Source organism: Gadus morhua, chromosome 6 (genome assembly GCF_902167405.1).
Source record: "Gadus morhua chromosome 6, gadMor3.0, whole genome shotgun sequence".
In the NCBI taxonomy this organism is placed as follows: Eukaryota; Metazoa; Chordata; class Actinopteri; order Gadiformes; family Gadidae; genus Gadus; species Gadus morhua.
In genome coordinates, this window is record NC_044053.1 from 5,458,202 (window position 1) to 5,474,672 (window position 16,471).

The following is a 16,471-nucleotide window of genomic DNA, read 5'->3' on the forward strand; positions in this document are numbered from 1 at the left end:
CAAGAGACGTCATTCTGAATGTGGTCCTACCTGTTCATGTGATGAGCTCTGTGTTCTAATGTGATGATTAAGATGAGGGCTGCAAGGATTAGTCCGTAAGTATTAACAGAAAGTTTTCGGTTAATTGTTTTTTAAAAAAGAACACATGCTGCTCTATGCTTCAGAAATTGGTACCCGCTTCACATAGAACTGCCTCTACAGGCACGCGCACACGCACATACGCACACACACACACACACACACACACACACACACACACACACACACACACACACACACACACACACACACACACACACACACACACACACACACACACACACACACACACACACTTTCATTCCCAGGTAAACCCAGCGCTAAACAAACCGGGTATTGTAGTGGTCCGAAAGGTGTGGTTTACACCGAGAGACAAACCTCCGCTGACCCACACAAGGACGTCCACACTATACTCCGGCCTGGGATATGCCGGGGAATAGGACTCACACGCTGTGTAGTTTGCCGTAGAAGGCGCATATCTACCAACTCTGCCTGTTGGCCGACTGGTTCTCCTGTTTTTCATGTTTTATTCAATATGTGGCTGAAACAACCCGGTAAATACAGAGGACACAAGACGATGTTCGTTTTATTGGCTTTAATGGTGACTTTCAAAGGTAAGACGGATTTAATTGAATATGATTTTAAAGATAAGCTTACACAAATATAGCCCCTGGCAGTCTCCCAGACTACCTAAATGAAATGAGTGCTTCAAAATGCCTTGTTCTTGATGAGTTTATACTAGGCTACAACGTCAATTAGGCCGAATGATTTGTTCATGTTTATCGGAGTGAATGTTGTAGGTCCGGCCCGCCATGTATCCTATAAGCAATGGCCATCTGAAAATGGCTTTAATCCGTTGAATTTGTGTCTTCACCGAAAAGTTATAAAAAAACGAATTGTCTGCATTATCGGCCCATGCGATTGGGGGCGTCTACCGTGCGCTCCACACATGCATTGGAGAGGTTTTTCAAATGTCATCGCAGAACCACCCCACACTTTAAGCTTGCGGTGAGTCAAGTATTGTGAAAGGGGCAGAAAGAAGAACTGGCGTTGCGTGTTTACTCTTTGAGGTAAGACATGTCTCGTTTATCTTCCTTTTCTGTTTTCTCACACAGATGCGTGGTAACTGTGTGTGTGTGTGTGTGTGTGTGTGTGTGTGTGTGTGTGTGTGTGTGTGTGTGTGTGTGTGTGTGTGTGTGTGTGTGTGTGTGTGCGTGCGTGTGCGCGCGTGTGTGTGTGTGTGTGGGTGGGTGGGTGGGTGGGAGCGCACGCACGCAAACGCGCGCGCGCATACAATGACTTCTTTATTTCTTATAGTTTCTTCCCCTTTTCACTCGTTGATTTCGTGTTTTTTTAAATAGGCTAATTGTAATGGTTGGGCAAGGTTCTTCTTTGTTTTGTGGCGAGCTGTGAATGTACACAACAGCCGCTCACCCAACAAACAGAAAACCCATTCAAATATAGGTCTCTGCTTGACTTCAAGGTATCAAACAAAACCAACTCATCAATCATAACAAAATGATAATCATACATTTACCATATAGATTGCTATAAACTATAACGTTACAGTAACCTATCATGTTATAACCTGAAACGTTTCACGTTAGCGATCAGTTATTACAACGTGATAAGATTGTAGGCTACGTACGTAACAACTTGAAAATATCTTGTTATGACGTGAAAAAATATTGTCACAAATGTTCTACTCGTAGGCTAAGGTGATACTGATCCGATGTAGTGGCAGTAAAGATTGGACAGAACAGTGTTATTTAGTTATTTTAAGTCTCAAAGACTTCCCCCGACTAACTTGGAGGGGCAGATTTTCTACACATTTTGACTTTTTACACATTATAACAAGTAAATCCGTTAAATGCCTGGGCGGACCATTTATCCCAGTCCTTCGGATAGTGGGGCCCTATTCATACCTTCGCAATAGGTGTATAAAAAGAAAAATTAAAAACATATTTTGTGTCAGTCCAGATTCGCTCCTGTTTCCAGGTGCGGAGTGTCAGTCGGAGGATCCGCCTGTCGTCCCCGTCCGGGTGAATGCTGAGGCGGGAAGCCTGGTCACTCTCTCGGTGTTGTTCAGCGTGGCGGACGACGCGGTGGTCAAGTGGTCTATGGACTCCCTGACGGTGGCCACGTGGACGCTGGGTTCCAACGTTCCCGCGGACGTGGCTGGCGCCCACTCGGACGTGCTCCGGCTGGAGATGGACGGCTCGCTGTCTCTGGTCGACGTGCCGCTGAACTACAGCCAGAACTACACGGTGGTGTTCACCAAGTCCGGCGTCGCTGACGCCCAGGCCGTGTTCGAACTAAAGGTGTATGGTGAGAAGAGAGGCATAACGCGTCCAAATAAACATGGCTCTACATTTAAACATTTAGTGGCTTGAGTTGTGTGCGTGTGTTTCTTTTTGTGTGTGTATGTTTATGTGTGTTTGTGTTTGTGTTCTCATCTTGTGTTTCTCCTTTTGCCTTGGTAGTTCCGCTTCTTCCTTTGCAAGAATAGACTTAAGCAACATAGAAATACAATGAATGATTCTCAAAAGGAGGGAAATAGAAAAACCAAACCCATAAATACATATACTGTAAACTAATCCTGCTCGCCATACTAACCTCCTAATCTACTAAACTATACCTAACCCAAAGCTGCACGGAGAAGGTGGATAAAATGTAAAGCTGAGTTTATTAAGCAGTGGCGGTTTGAGACTCCGACTTATCAATGAAATAATTATTATCCATTATTAACTTTTTTGGTATTCATATTTTCCTCTTTGGTCAGAGAGACCCGTTGGTTATCCAGAGTGTTCGGTCCACGCTACGGTCAGCAACGACCTGCAGTACCGCTGCCAGTGGCCAGGGAGCTACCCCAGGCCCAGCCTGGCCTTCCCGAGCGTGAGCAACGGCAGCGTGACGGCCGGGGTCCTCAACCTGACGCTGGCGCCTTCTGAGGGCCTGGACTGGAAGACCATCGTCTGCCGCGCCCAGCACCCGCTCCTGGAGGCCAGCTGCAACGTCACCGCGCGTACGGCAAGATATTCTAACACGTGTACATTAAGGCACATAAACATTCTGACTCGTAAACATTTTCAAAGGCAAATATTTCAGCACAAATCCTTGAACACCTAAATATTTCAAACACGTTAAAGGTGACGTGTTATACCACCGGGTGTGATTAGCCGTTACAAGCCGTTTGGAAAATCTGCCTCTTCTGACATCACATTTGGACGTGTCCACCTAGATGTGTGCTGGATAGATCAGTCTACCAGCCTACCCAGTGGACTGTAGCAAACGTTGCTTATCCATAACGGCTTGTAACGGCTAATCACACCTAGTGGTATATTATGTCACCTTTAACATTTTACCACGTAGAGCAGGGGTCCCCAACCTTTTCAGGATCAAGGAACGGTATGATTCTTTTTTTTTTTTCTAGTCATGTCGTAGCCTCGTTAACCTACGGCCCAGTTAGGAATGTCCTAACTGGGCATTCCTAACTGGGCATTCGCGGACCGGTATCGGCCGCGGACCGATATCGGTCCGCGGCCCGGTGGTTGGGGACCGCTGACGTAGAGCACGAACATGTAGACACATTAAATTGTAAATATATGTAAATGTGTCTGACAGTCTTCAGTGTGTTGGACACCCAGGTCAGCCAGTAGAGTTCCTACCCAGAGTGGGGGCTGCCGTGGACCCGGATGGAAGGATCGCCGTCACCATAGAATGTTTGAGCGACGCAGTGCCCGACGCCATGGTTACCTGGCTCAGGGCGGGCCAGGCCGTAAGCAGCAGCAACCAACACCAGATCAGCGCCAACACCACACAGCTCACCGTGCGACACTTCAACATCAGCGAATTCATCAGAGAAGACTTCAGCTGCATCTGCTCCAACCCTCTGGGCAACAAGAGCCGGACCACCCGGTTACTAGGTACAGTGGTTAGGAAGGACTAGTAGTTACAGTAACTAGTCACAGCAACTAGGTACAGAGGTTAGTAAGGACTAGTAGTTACAGTAACTAGGGACAGAGGTTAGTAAGGACTACTAGTTACAGTAACTAGTTACAGCAACTAGGTACAGAGGTTAGTAAGGACTTCTAGTTACAGCAACTAGGACAGAGGTTAGTAAGGGCTACTGGGTGCATGAACTAGTAAAATAGTACAACACTGATACAATGGTTAGTTACTGTACCTAGTTACTGTACCTAGTTACAGTAACGAGGAAAAGTGATTAGTAAGGATAACTAGCTAAAGTACTAGTAACTTAGAAATAGACCCAATTTACCTGGCTACTAGGTACATTGGTTAATAAGGACTGCTAGTCACAGCCAATAGTAACTTAAAACAAATCACCTTAATACTCTCTCACTCACTGACTCTCTCTCTCTCTCTCTCTCTCTCTCTCACTCACTGACTCTCTCTCTCTCTCTCTCTCTCTCTCTCTCTCTCTCTCTCTCTCTCTCTCTCTCTCTCTCTCTCTCTCTCTCTCTCTCTCTCTCTCTCTCTCTCTCTCTCTGTCTCTCTAGGTCCCTCTATCTCAGATTCAAGTCTCTTACCAAACCAGGAAGGGACGGCCGTCACGTTGACCTGGGAGGTTCCTCCGTTGTCCCTGGTTACGGGTGAGAGTAGGGAACTCGCCCATCATCACTCTGACATCATCACTCTGACATCATCGCTCTGACATCATCACTTTGTCATCATCACTCTGACATCATCACTCTGTCATCATCACTCTGACATCATCACTCTGTCATCTTCACCATCAATCATCTGCTACAAAATATGTAGGGTTAGATTTAGGGTTAACCCTATCACTAACTCTCTCTCTTGCTCACTATCTCTCTCTAACCCTGAACATCCAACCCTAAACATCTAACCCCTGAACATCCAACCCTAAACATCCAACCCCTCCAACATCTAACCCCTAAACTGCCGACCCTAACCGTCCAACCCAACAGGATTTGACGTCCAGATGAGAGGACCGGCCTTAGACGAGACCCTCCAGCGGTCCGGTGAGTTCCGCTCCATCCAGGTGAAGCCGGGCTCGGCTCGCAGTGCGGGCGTGCTCAACCTGGACCCAAAGTCCACCTACCACTTCCGGGTCATCCCCACTGCTGGGAGAATGGCCGGGGAGCCCTCGATGCAGAACCGGATCGGACCAGGTACGGCATGGACTACGACCCTTGACCCCCCCAATCACGGCTCTACTAAGGCCCCGTCCACACGAAGCCGATTTCATGGCGAAACCGCAAAGGTCTTGTACGGTTCGGCCTTCCGTCCACACGAAGCCGGCGAATCCGCTGACCGAAACCGCAAACTTCTGAAACCACCCTCAGAGGTGGTTCCAAAACTGCCCGGTTTCGTTTTGGTTTCGTGTGGACGCCTGAAACCGACTGAAACCGTAAACCATGACGTCATCGCCCCACCCCTCGACCCTCTAGCCAATGACTGTTAAGCCCGCGGAGTCTCAGAACTCACAACAACAAGGATTTCTGTAGCAGAAGCAGCGCCCCTTATGGGCCAGGCATGTGTACTACAGCGTTTCTACAGATCTACCCGGTTTCGCTTGGCTTCGTCTTTACGGAGATACTGCGAAACCGGATAGATCGAAACCGTAACGTAACCTGTTTCGGCTTTGTGTGGACGGGGCCTAACCCTACTACTAACCCTTCTCACCCTACTTTCCCTTCTTCCCTATTTATCATTACCATGTGAATATTTACCTTAACCCTTCTAACCATTGTCCTGCTTACTCTACTGATGTTAATGATACTATTACCCTGCTGTACTAACCTTACTAAGACTAACCATGCTAGGCCTTTTAGACTTAGGTTTATTCTCACGTGAGATGCTGTCACTGAATGGTCCGTTGTATGTCGGGGTGTTGCTAGGCGACGGTCTGAGCGGCGCGGCCATCGCTGGGATAGCAGCGGGCATCCCCTGTTGCATCCTGGCCCTCCTCATCTCCACAGCCCTCATCTACCTCAGCGTCTCCCACTGTAGGAGGTCAGGTAGGACTCCTCGCGCCGCCCCTCCAACTCTGCCTGCACCTCCTCATCGACTTCCTCCTCCTTCACCTATTTCTCCTCTTTACTCACCTTCCAACATGGAGACACTTGCTGTCCATCAGACATTTTACCTCTCTCTCTCTCTCTCTCTCTCTCTCTGTCCCTATCTGTCCATATCTCTCTCTGACCGCCACCGTTTTATCATATCTCTCTCTCTCTCTCTCTCTTTCTCTCTCTCTCTCTCTCTCTCTCTCTCTCTCTCTCTCTCTCTCTCTCTCTCTCTCTCTCTCTCTCTCTCCTCTCCTCTCCTCTCCTCTCCTCTCCTCTCCTCTCCTCTCTTTCTCTCTCTCTCTCTCTCTCTCTCTCTCTCTCTCTCTCTCTCCCTCTCTCTCTCTCTCTCTCTCTCTCTCTCTCTCTCTCTCTCTCTCTCTCTCTCTCTCTCTCTCTCAGGACAACCCAGATATCCTGTGTCTCGGGCTGTTGAGAAGGTCAGAAACACACACACACACACACACACACACACACACACACACACACACACACACACACACACACACACACACACACACACACACACACACACACACACACACACAGTGGCAGTGGGGATGTAGGCATAGGGAATAAAGGGTAACCATTTGATAGGATCGGGTTTCCTTTTAGGTTCATTTAAGGCTTTAGGTTTTCATTTCAAATTTAAGATTGAGATGTGGTTTTGGGATTAGTGCTTTCTTTGACCAATAATTCTAAGGATTAGAGTTTTAGTTTTACGGTTTCCTTTGGTTTTTCGTTTCTGGATGAGGCTTTCCCGTTGGGGTTAGGTTATAGGGTTTGTTTTTTATATTAGGGTTTGGTTTTAGGATTAGGGTTAATTTTAGGATTGGATTTAAGGTGAGGTATCAGCTTTTGGTTTCAGAGTTAAGGTAAGGAATTTACTTGTTCTCTATTCTTGTAGGCAGTAGCAAGCCAGCCTGATTCCGCTCTGCCAGACTACAACAAACTCCATGTGAGCAGTCACATCATCACATCCTCACAGCTTCCTGTCAACCTACGGTGTGATGTCACTAACATCTTTCTCATTTAGGCTCCATCTGAACTGTCATTGGCCGTCCCAAAGTTTGTCCCGCCTCCTCCTGTCAGAACTGCAACAACTGTTTAAAGAAGCAAACGATTTTATAAGTGTGTGTGTGTGTGTGTGTGTGTGTGTGTGTGTGTGTGTGTGTGTGTGTGTGTGTGTGTGTGTGTGTGTGTGTGTGTGTGTGTGTGTGTGTGTGTGTGTGTCTGTGTGTGTGTGTCTGTGTGTGACTATTGTTTGAGACCATCCAGTTAAATTCCGTCATACTAATTATTATTTATAATCTGTTTTATTATGAATATATAGTTGTACAATTACAGTAGAACAACTATTTGTTGAATAAATGAATAAGGTGAACAATTTTAACAATCGGGTTTTAGATTTCTGTTCACAACCAAATTTGGTTGTGAACAGAAACATCTTACATTTTTAGTGCACTTACTTTTAACTGTCCCTCATGATCGGTTCCCTAAATAATCAGTAATCCATCCACTTTAAATGTGGTACAATGTCTAAATTATTTCACACCTTATGTTTAGTTTGAATTGAAACATATTACCTGCTTATACTAATAAATGTCTAAAGGATTAATTTCCTCTGTTCATCATTTAATTTGTTTTACACAAAAGTGCATTGGACTTGTTGAAGGGATAATGTGATGGATTTAATCTCATTCTGACTTGTTCTAACTTCCTCTTATCACGAAATGTTGGCTGCTGCCCATGCTCTTTAGCATTCATATTTTAAGCACACTATCTCTTCACATAAACCTGTTGCTTGAATAAATGTTTCCTATTTCTATTTTGGTTTTACATCATTGAGGCCTCAAAGTTAAACCTAAACTGTTAAGACTTCACTTCTGCTTTTGCTTCTTGTCAAAGCATCACGTCCCGATGATGGAATATAACTTGTATAAAGTGTTTTTTATTGCCATCCATTTTGAAAATGTTGTCTTTGGTTGAAAATAAGACAAGACACAACAAGATGGTAGTATTTGGTATTATTCAATACAAGTACGGTAAACAAATAGTAAACAAAATATCAGAAATACACAGTATGACTAATGACTGGTTTGTCAATAATAATCCTATTTTAAAAGTAAAACCAACTATATAATAACAATAATAATTCTTATCCCATAAAAAAAAGAATTAAAACATATTCACAACCTGTGGGATTTTATCCTCTGGTTTACTGGACATCTGGTCTAGCCCCTTACTCAGTTGTTTGCTCATCCCTCTATCATTAACTCACCCCTCTAGCCCCTAACTCATCCCTCTAGCCTTTACCCATCAATGTAGCCCTTAACTCATCCCTCCGGCCCTTAACTCATCCCTCTAGCCTTTACCCATCAATGTAGCCCTTAACTCATCCCTCCGGCCCTTAGCTCATCCCTCATCCACCCCCACTTGGGGCCCCAGCGGGTCTCTGCCCCAGGAGCTCAGGTCTCTTTTTTCTTTTTAGGGGTCCAAGCCAACAGGTTGGATCCCTATTGTTTTTGTAGTGTTTGTTATTATTCCCCCGTAGAAGTGGGACCACAGCCCAAACCGTAAATTGTGCACGCACGCCAATTGCATGACTAGATCCGGGTACGTGAGATGACGGCAGACGACCAAATCCAGACATGCCGGCCACTAGGTGGCGCTATACCAAGGAATACGCGTTTGTGGCTATAACTCCCACACCGAACCTCCCACAGTCAAAAACTTGTACCCACTTATTCACTGGAGTCTGCTGCATCTTTTGGCATAGGCCACGCCCATTTGCGTCCATAATTTTTTTTCGCAAAATCGCGAAAACCGCAAAACTGTTTTTTCCCTACTCCTCCCACATTTCTTGACCAATCGACACCAAACTTTGCACAAGACATCTTCCGACGCACACGCAAAGAATGCACGAAACACTTTTTTGATCAGACCTTTGACGACGAAACGGTAGCGTTTTGAATATTGGTATGTTAGCTAAATTAGAGGTGGAATATCAAAAATCTAAAGAAATCCAAAATTAGACATGGGATCGAGTCCAAATTTTACACACATGTTGGTGCTAACCATAATGTCGTTCGAAAAAAAAATCGGAAAATTTCGCCATTAGGGGGCGCAATAAACGAGGAAATTGTATATCTTCTACAAAATTTCGCCGCGAAAACGCTACACTGACTTTTCGCTACTCCTACCCCAGTCAAATCCTTTGTATCCACAGGTTCAGGGTAGCGTTTTGAACACATGCTTCGCGTTGTGCCGGCGAAACGCACATTTTTTGTCGCGTTGTGCCGGCGAAATGCACACTTCTTGGACCCCTGCATAACTGCTTGCAGTTCTAGTTATTCTTCCAGTTCACTGTTGTGTACAGGACATCACAGTCCTCCACCTGCCTGTCTGCTGCTGGGTCTGCTGCTTCCTCTGAATCCCGTTGGATCAAGGCTGAGGAATCTGCTGCTGTTACAGCCTCCTCTCTCGGTCCAGCAGCCCCTTCTCCCAGTTCAACAGCCCCTTCTCCCAGTCCAACAGCCCCTTCTCCCAGTCCAACAGCCCCTTCTCCCAGTCCAGCAGCCCCTTCTCCCAGTCCAGCAGCCTCTTCTCCTGCTCCAACAGGCTCCTCTCTTGGTCCGACCGTGTTCATCAGTGTATCAATGTTAGCATAGATGTCCTCCCCACTTTTGAAGAACACCTGAGTGAGATATATATATATATATATATATATATATATATATATATATATACATATGGATTTACTGATTGGTCAAAAGAACCTCAGGGATCAAAGACACACTACACATTTGACTTATTTCATGGGAGCTAAGACTTATGGGAGCTCAACTCCTACTGGCTCACATGTTACTCCCACCCTGGTTTCCTGGGTTAAAAATGGTTAAGTTTAGGGTGGACTTGGGACAGAGATAGGGTTAGGGTTACCTGGATAAACATAGGGTCGGGTTAGGGTAACCCATTTACAGATAAGGTTAGGGTTACCTCGGTAAACATAGGGTTAGAGTAACCTGTTTACAGATAAGGTTATGGTTACCTTGCTAACCATAGGGTTAGGGTAACCTGTTTACAGATAAGGTTAGGGTTACCTTGGTAAACATAGGGTTAGGGTAACCTGTTTACAGATAAGGTTAGGGTTACCTTGGTAAAGATAGTGTTAGGGTCAGCCGGCTACAGATTGTTTTCAGATAGGGTATCCTGGGTATAAATAAGGGGAGGGTTACCTGGGGGTTCCCTTGGTTGGGTGGAGCTTTGTTGAGTAGGGCATCACTGCCAAGTCTTGTTCGGTTGGCCATCTTCCAAGCTCTGGAATGTTAACAGGAGAAGAAGAAGAAGAAGAAGAAGAAGAAGAAGAAGAAGAAGAAGAAGAAGAAGAAGAAGAAGAAGAAGAAGAAGAAGAAGAAGAAGAAGAAGAAGAAGAAGAAGAAGAAGAAGAAGAAGAAGAAGAAGAAGAAGAAGAAGAAGAAGAAGAAGAAGAAGAAGAAGATGGAGAAGAAGAAGCTGACCATTTTTGATTGACATCGTGATTAGCTGAATTGATCCCACTGCCAGACAGGGAAAGTGGTTTCAATTCAGATGATGAACTCAGTGTGACTGTAAGCTAAATATTCAATAATGAGAATAATTAAATAATCAGTGAAGAAATCAGTGAAGAAATGGACACTCATACGAACAATGGCTAGCAGTCCACGCACCTTACGGCACACACTGTTGCAAACAGCAGACCCGCTGCTAGCACTGCAGTAGCAGCTATCCAGGGCAGTTGGTCTGAGTGTGAAAAGGTGGCATCAGGAATTTGTGATTTGACCAATCAATGCATATTAATAATCCCTTATGCTTATTAGTCATCAGAAGCCATTCAAAAAAATCACAAAAGGGAATTTCTTACCAACCTAACAATTGGTGCAGTACATCATGGAGGTGACCTGGGAGTTGATCTACCCATCCGTTATTTTGTTTATTACCTCATTTTCATGTACCATGATCTATGATGCATAAGTCACTCTTTTTTCTTACACGGCATAACATGTGTTCTTTTGCTTTTTTGAACGTCTTAGGCATTTGGTTGGCTTATCAGGTGCAGCCTCAGATTTGTTTTCTAATTTATCCTTATGTTGTCCTTTCTATTAGGGACTTTTGCGTGGCCATTGGTTACTTGAAAATCCTCCACCTTCCATTAACTATGGAATGCCTCAAGGCTCAGTCCTTGGCCCTTTTTTATTATCAATATATATTTTACCGCAGTACATCAGTTTCTATTTATATGCAGACTACTGCTAAACCTATTTCTTGTTTGACTACAATAAAATGCAACACAACGGGTCAAAATACAACACAGAATATTTTAAATTGTTATAAACTTTCTTCCTCTAAACTCAGATCAATTGGAAGCCATTACCATAGGGGCAGGCCAGAGAGCACTTCTCCTCACGGTATCCTGTTGCATCATACCCCACTGCAGAAATGTTGGTGTCATCTTTGCTAACATCTTTAACCACAAGATGATATTAGTCTTTGAATTGTGTTTCTGCAACGTCGCATTATGTATAAAATATTGTTTTTAACCAGTTAAAATCTTGACACTTATCAACGCTCTCATCTCTTCCTGCTTAGACTACTGTAACTCGTTGTATTCCTGTCCCTCTCAATACAGTGTCTCCAAACTTTAGCGTTGTTTCTTCTTTCAAATATCTCCTAATTAATCTTGCTTGTCATTATTACTTCATCAATTCTACTTTTAGTCATTTTTCTTGTTTGTATGACCATTTAAATTACTTTGTTAGTAATTATTATTATTTTATTTTTTTTAGGGTCCCTTTAGCTCCCTGAGGTCAGACCTGTCACGTATTGCTGTGTATCCAGGTGAGGGACAGGAAGCTCCTGGCTGGTGTTCCCGGCAGCGTTGGAGCTGTGGCAGGTCAAGGCTGTCAGACCAGCAGGGGCCCTCATTGTGAGGGAGCTCCTCAACGTGGCGTTCTCCAGGTTGACCTGGCTAGCAGACACGTCTTCAGAACCCAACACCAGTTTCCCATCCAACCGCCACTCCAGAGACGGTGATGGTCTGCCCACGCTGTAGCAGGAACATCGCACCCAGGCTGCAATTCTGCTGCAGCCTGAAGAGGGCAGGATCCTGGGAGGAGCTGTGAATACAGGGAAGAGGGAAGACAACAAGAGAGAATTTGGAGAAGTCATCTTACTTCCTGTTTAACAAAAAACATTGTTATCACTACATCACCAAACTCAGGGTTGTTCCTGGTTTTGAGTCAATCTAACTTTGAATGTCGACCTCACAATAAGCTGTCAGAGTGAACAGAAAAGCAGAGCAAAAACTGAAATGAATAGATAAGAAACGTATTCAGGTTTGAATAAAATAACCTTACATTTGCCCAATGGTTTTGAGTCAATCTTACTTTGAATTATTGATCAACACACTGCTTTGTCTTCTGTCTTAGATCGAGGAAACATTTAGGTACATCACCAAGCTCAGGGTGGTTTCCTGTTTTGAATCAACTTACTTTCAATGTCAATCTTGTAGACAGTAGACTTTTCTGTGCCAAAGTCATTCCGGACCTCACAGAAGAAAACGTTATTGGCGTTCCACAGCTGGATGGACAGAGAAGATCCAGTCCCGATCTTAAGGATGTGTTCTCCGTGTATTCGGTACCAGGTGAACTCGCTGACAGCAGGGTTAGCATGACTGGTGCAGGTCAGGTTGAGGCAGCCTCCCTCTCTGGCTGGAAGACACGGGCTGCCGACAGCAGAGGTGTTCCTGGGGGCATCTGAGAGAGAACCCACCAATCAGAGCCTAGCCCTCAGCTCCGGTGTCATGTTGGTCAGATGTGGTGAATTTAACAAAACTTCATTAGGAGAAATACAAAAATATCTGCATCTCATCATTACATCTAAAGAGGACATCTGTTTCAAAATACAAGTAAATCTACCAATGCTACCATGACTATTTAAATCATTTTCAAACATATAATGCCAATATAAAAGAAAAACAATGATAATAACCCTGCTCATGAGAATTAATTGGACATTCTCAATCCTTGAGAGGTTTAGACACAGATATAAATAGTAAAATAAAAGATAAAACATGGTGGTTGTCTGCCCATCACTACATCACTAAACTCAGACTTGTTCCTGTTTTTTGTCAATCTAACTTTAAATCTTGATCTCACAATAAGCAGTCAAAGTGAACAAAAAAGCAGAACAAAAACTGAAATGAGTACATAAGAAACATATTTAGGTTTGATTAAAATAACCTTTTCAGTGGCTCAATGGTTTTGAGTCAATTTTACTTTGAATTATTGATCAACACACTGCTTTGTCTTCTGTCTTAGATCGAGGAAACCTTTAGATACATCACCAAGCTCAGGGTCGTTTCCTGTTTTGAATCAGCTTACTTTTAATGTCGATCGTGTAGACATTAGACTTTTCCGTGCCAATGCTATTCCTGGCCTCACAGAAGAAAACGTAATTGGCATTCCACAGCTGGACGGACAGAGATGATCCACTCCCGATCTTAAGGATGTGTTCTCTGTGTATTCGGTACCAGGTGACCTCGCTGACAGCAGGGTTAGCATGACTGGTGCAGGTCAGGTTCAGGCAGCCTCCCTCTCTGGCTGGAAGACACGGGCTGCCGACAGCAGAGGTGTTCCTGGGGGCAACTGAGACAGAACCCACCTATCAGAGCCTAGCCCTCAGCTCCGCTGTCATGTTGGTCAGATGTTGTGAATTTAACAAAACTGTTGTGAACCCAATAAAATAAAGTAGATGAAACGAAAAACAGGAGAATCATCAAAAGTTGTTGTTTATCAACCCACTGCTTTGTCTTCTAAGATCAAGGAAAAAAAGGTATATTACAGAGAAGATCAATATAAAAAAGTAACCAAATAATAAAATGTACTCTTCATTGAGAAGGTAGTACATTGACTCACATGAGATACTGAGTTGGTATCTTGTAGACGTCACAGTTTTGTTCCCAGATGGTATGTAGTAGGCCGCAGTGCAGGAGACATTGTTTCCATGGTGGAGGTGGGAGGCGTTGAAGGTCAGAGTGGAGGTCACGGTATCGTTCTGCTGGAGCTGGGTGCTGAGCCCCAGGGCGGGGGTCCACGTCACAGTGGGGGGGGGGGTGTGACAGTAGGACGGGGCAGAGCACCCCAGCTCCACAGGAGTGCCCTCGACCACCGGCTCCTTGGGGGGGGTCAAACTAGGTGCATCAGGGAGCACTGGGTACCAAACCAATTTAGAGCGGTTACTATGGAGACCCAAGCATTACCAGCATTCAGCATCATCTGAACCACAGTGAGACCAATACATGGTTGTTTCAGACTGACACACATTGAACTTACCCATGATCTGGATGTTCACTGGATGATTAGAAAACGAATATCTGAAACCTGGTGTTCCACAATCTATTCTAAATACAGGTGAAACGTTTTCCTGTACGTCATTGAATGTTGTAGTACAGTCGTACGCTTTTAGATTTCCCCTGAATATTACTGAAGTTATTGCTGAAGCATCTTTTTTTTTTAACCATAATGGTTTGCATCCAGTAGAAATCGTGTTTTCATTCCCGTCCTCCAAGGTGAAGGAACAAGGAACGGTTACACAGCATCCACTGAGTGTCGTCACTCTTTTTGGCATTATGGCCTCATATACTGCAGCACTGCACCCAGCACCTTAAAAACAGAGGTTGACAAACTTTATTTTTTCTGATTATTAGTTAGTAATATTAGTTAGTAATTTATTATTATTATTATTATTATTACTATAATTATAGTTATTATCATTTATTAGGTTTGATTTGGAAAGTACATTTCAAAATTCGAAGTTTAAAATCTTAAGTTTGAGTAATCACTGATTACTAATCACTGATACACTAATTAAAAAGCATGAGCAGAGTACTTCCGGTATTGTCAGAGGAACACAGAGATAACTACAGGTATTAACAGAGGATTACAGTGAATACTTCAAGTGTTTACAGAGGATTACAGTGAATACTCCAGGTATTAACAGAGGATTACAGGTAGTACTACAGGTATTATTAGAGTACTACAGAGGGTAAAAACAGAGTATCAAAGGTATTAGAGAGTGTACTACAGAGATAACTTCAGTGCTACAGGTATTAATATAGTACCTATTAAAGGTAACATCAGAGAGGGTTGAGATGTTTACCTTGCAGGAGACTACAGAGCAGAAATAGTCTCCAGGATCCAGTCATGTTCTCCTCCAGAACTTCATCAGGAGAAATACAAAAATCACATTAACTTCTGTACTACGCTTAATATCGTACTACAATTAAGGTATTCAGTACTACACTAATTATAGTAAGACATTGTGAACTGCTAAAGAAATGTCTTTTCAAAATACCAGTAAATCTTCCACTTTTACCATGACTGATTAAACTAATTTCCAATCATATAATACCAATATTCAACGCAGAACAATGATAATAACCATGTTCATGTTATGTAATACCTTAAAAGATAACATTTAATTGGACATGTTCAACTCTTGAGAAGTTTAGACAGAGATATAAACAGGAAAACAAAAGATACATTAACTAAAACAGGTATTGCTTGATTAAAACCAAAAATAATATATATCAATGCATGAAATCAGTAATTATGTTCCTTTGTTCTATCAACCAGACATAGAGTTGACTTACGTGATAGAGGTGAAGGACTTGATATGAAGTTCCTGAAGAGTAAAAGCTTTACTTCATCTTTCTCTCTACGCCTTGGTGAGGTGAGTGAATGAGGAACTTATTCAAATGTACACGAGCAGAGACATAACTTAGAGCTGAGCCAACATAAAAGAAGAATATATAGTTAGAGATTAAAGGCTCAGCAAAACCATAATCAACCAATATCAATACTGCACTGTATGACTGTTGATTACTAATTACTGTTAATACTGTTGTTGCTGTTCTCCGTTAACACTGGTCTGTTATTATTGTTAATAATATTAACACTGTTAATCCAGCTAATTTACTGTTCTCTATTAATACTTTTGATACTGGTCTCTTTTAATACTGTTACTATTGTAAACACTGTTAAAGCCGTTCACACTGTTCACTGGTAATACTGTTGATAATGACTTCTATTCATTTTGTTAATAATGTTAACACCGTACATGCGGTTCTCTGATGATACTTTTCTCTGTTAACACTGTTGATACTGTTCTGTTAACCTCGTTGATACTGTTCTGTTCATTCTTTTCACTGTTGATACTGTTGATAATGTTCTTTGTTAATACTGTTAATACTGTTGATACTGTTCTGTTAATACTGTGTTTAGACCCGGTTCTCGGCCGTTATAAACTATTGGAGAGGGTGATGATTGAAAGAGTAAACTTAA

At 43.3% G+C, this 16,471-nt stretch overlaps 2 protein-coding genes across 5 annotated transcripts; one reads left to right on the forward strand and one right to left on the reverse strand.

Annotated features, from left to right (window-relative positions):
* Nucleotides 1–345: 345 nt before the first annotated feature.
* On the forward strand, nt 346–7,707 carry vsig10l (V-set and immunoglobulin domain containing 10 like). Of its 4 annotated transcripts, XM_030358397.1 has the most exons (10): nt 348–653; nt 2,038–2,367; nt 2,822–3,064; nt 3,687–3,965; nt 4,560–4,652; nt 4,992–5,195; nt 5,925–6,044; nt 6,492–6,529; nt 6,997–7,047; nt 7,126–7,707. In XM_030358397.1, exons 1-10 carry the CDS (start codon nt 575–577, stop codon nt 7,198–7,200), a joined length of 1,512 nt encoding a protein of 503 aa, XP_030214257.1. In that variant the 5' UTR covers nt 348–574; the 3' UTR covers nt 7,201–7,707. The 4 variants fall into 4 exon arrangements, with proteins under 4 accessions (XP_030214256.1, XP_030214258.1, XP_030214257.1 ...); XM_030358396.1 differs by having other exon boundaries at nt 346–653; nt 6,997–7,707; XM_030358398.1 differs by lacking the exon at nt 6,997–7,047 and having other exon boundaries at nt 346–653.
* A 390-nt stretch (nt 7,708–8,097) lies between these two features.
* Nucleotides 8,098–15,900, reverse strand: LOC115545347 (Schwann cell myelin protein). Its single transcript, XM_030358393.1, has 11 exons — nt 15,781–15,900; nt 15,288–15,347; nt 14,462–14,791; nt 14,045–14,338; nt 13,511–13,774; nt 12,620–12,883; nt 11,942–12,244; nt 10,799–10,871; nt 10,328–10,409; nt 9,440–9,786; nt 8,098–8,576 (listed from the first exon to the last, which is right to left on the reverse strand). The coding sequence occupies exons 2-11, from the start codon at nt 15,331–15,333 to the stop codon at nt 8,558–8,560; spliced, it is 2,022 nt and encodes a 673-aa protein (XP_030214253.1). The 5' UTR covers nt 15,334–15,347; nt 15,781–15,900; the 3' UTR covers nt 8,098–8,557.
* Nucleotides 15,901–16,471: the final 571 nt, after the last annotated feature.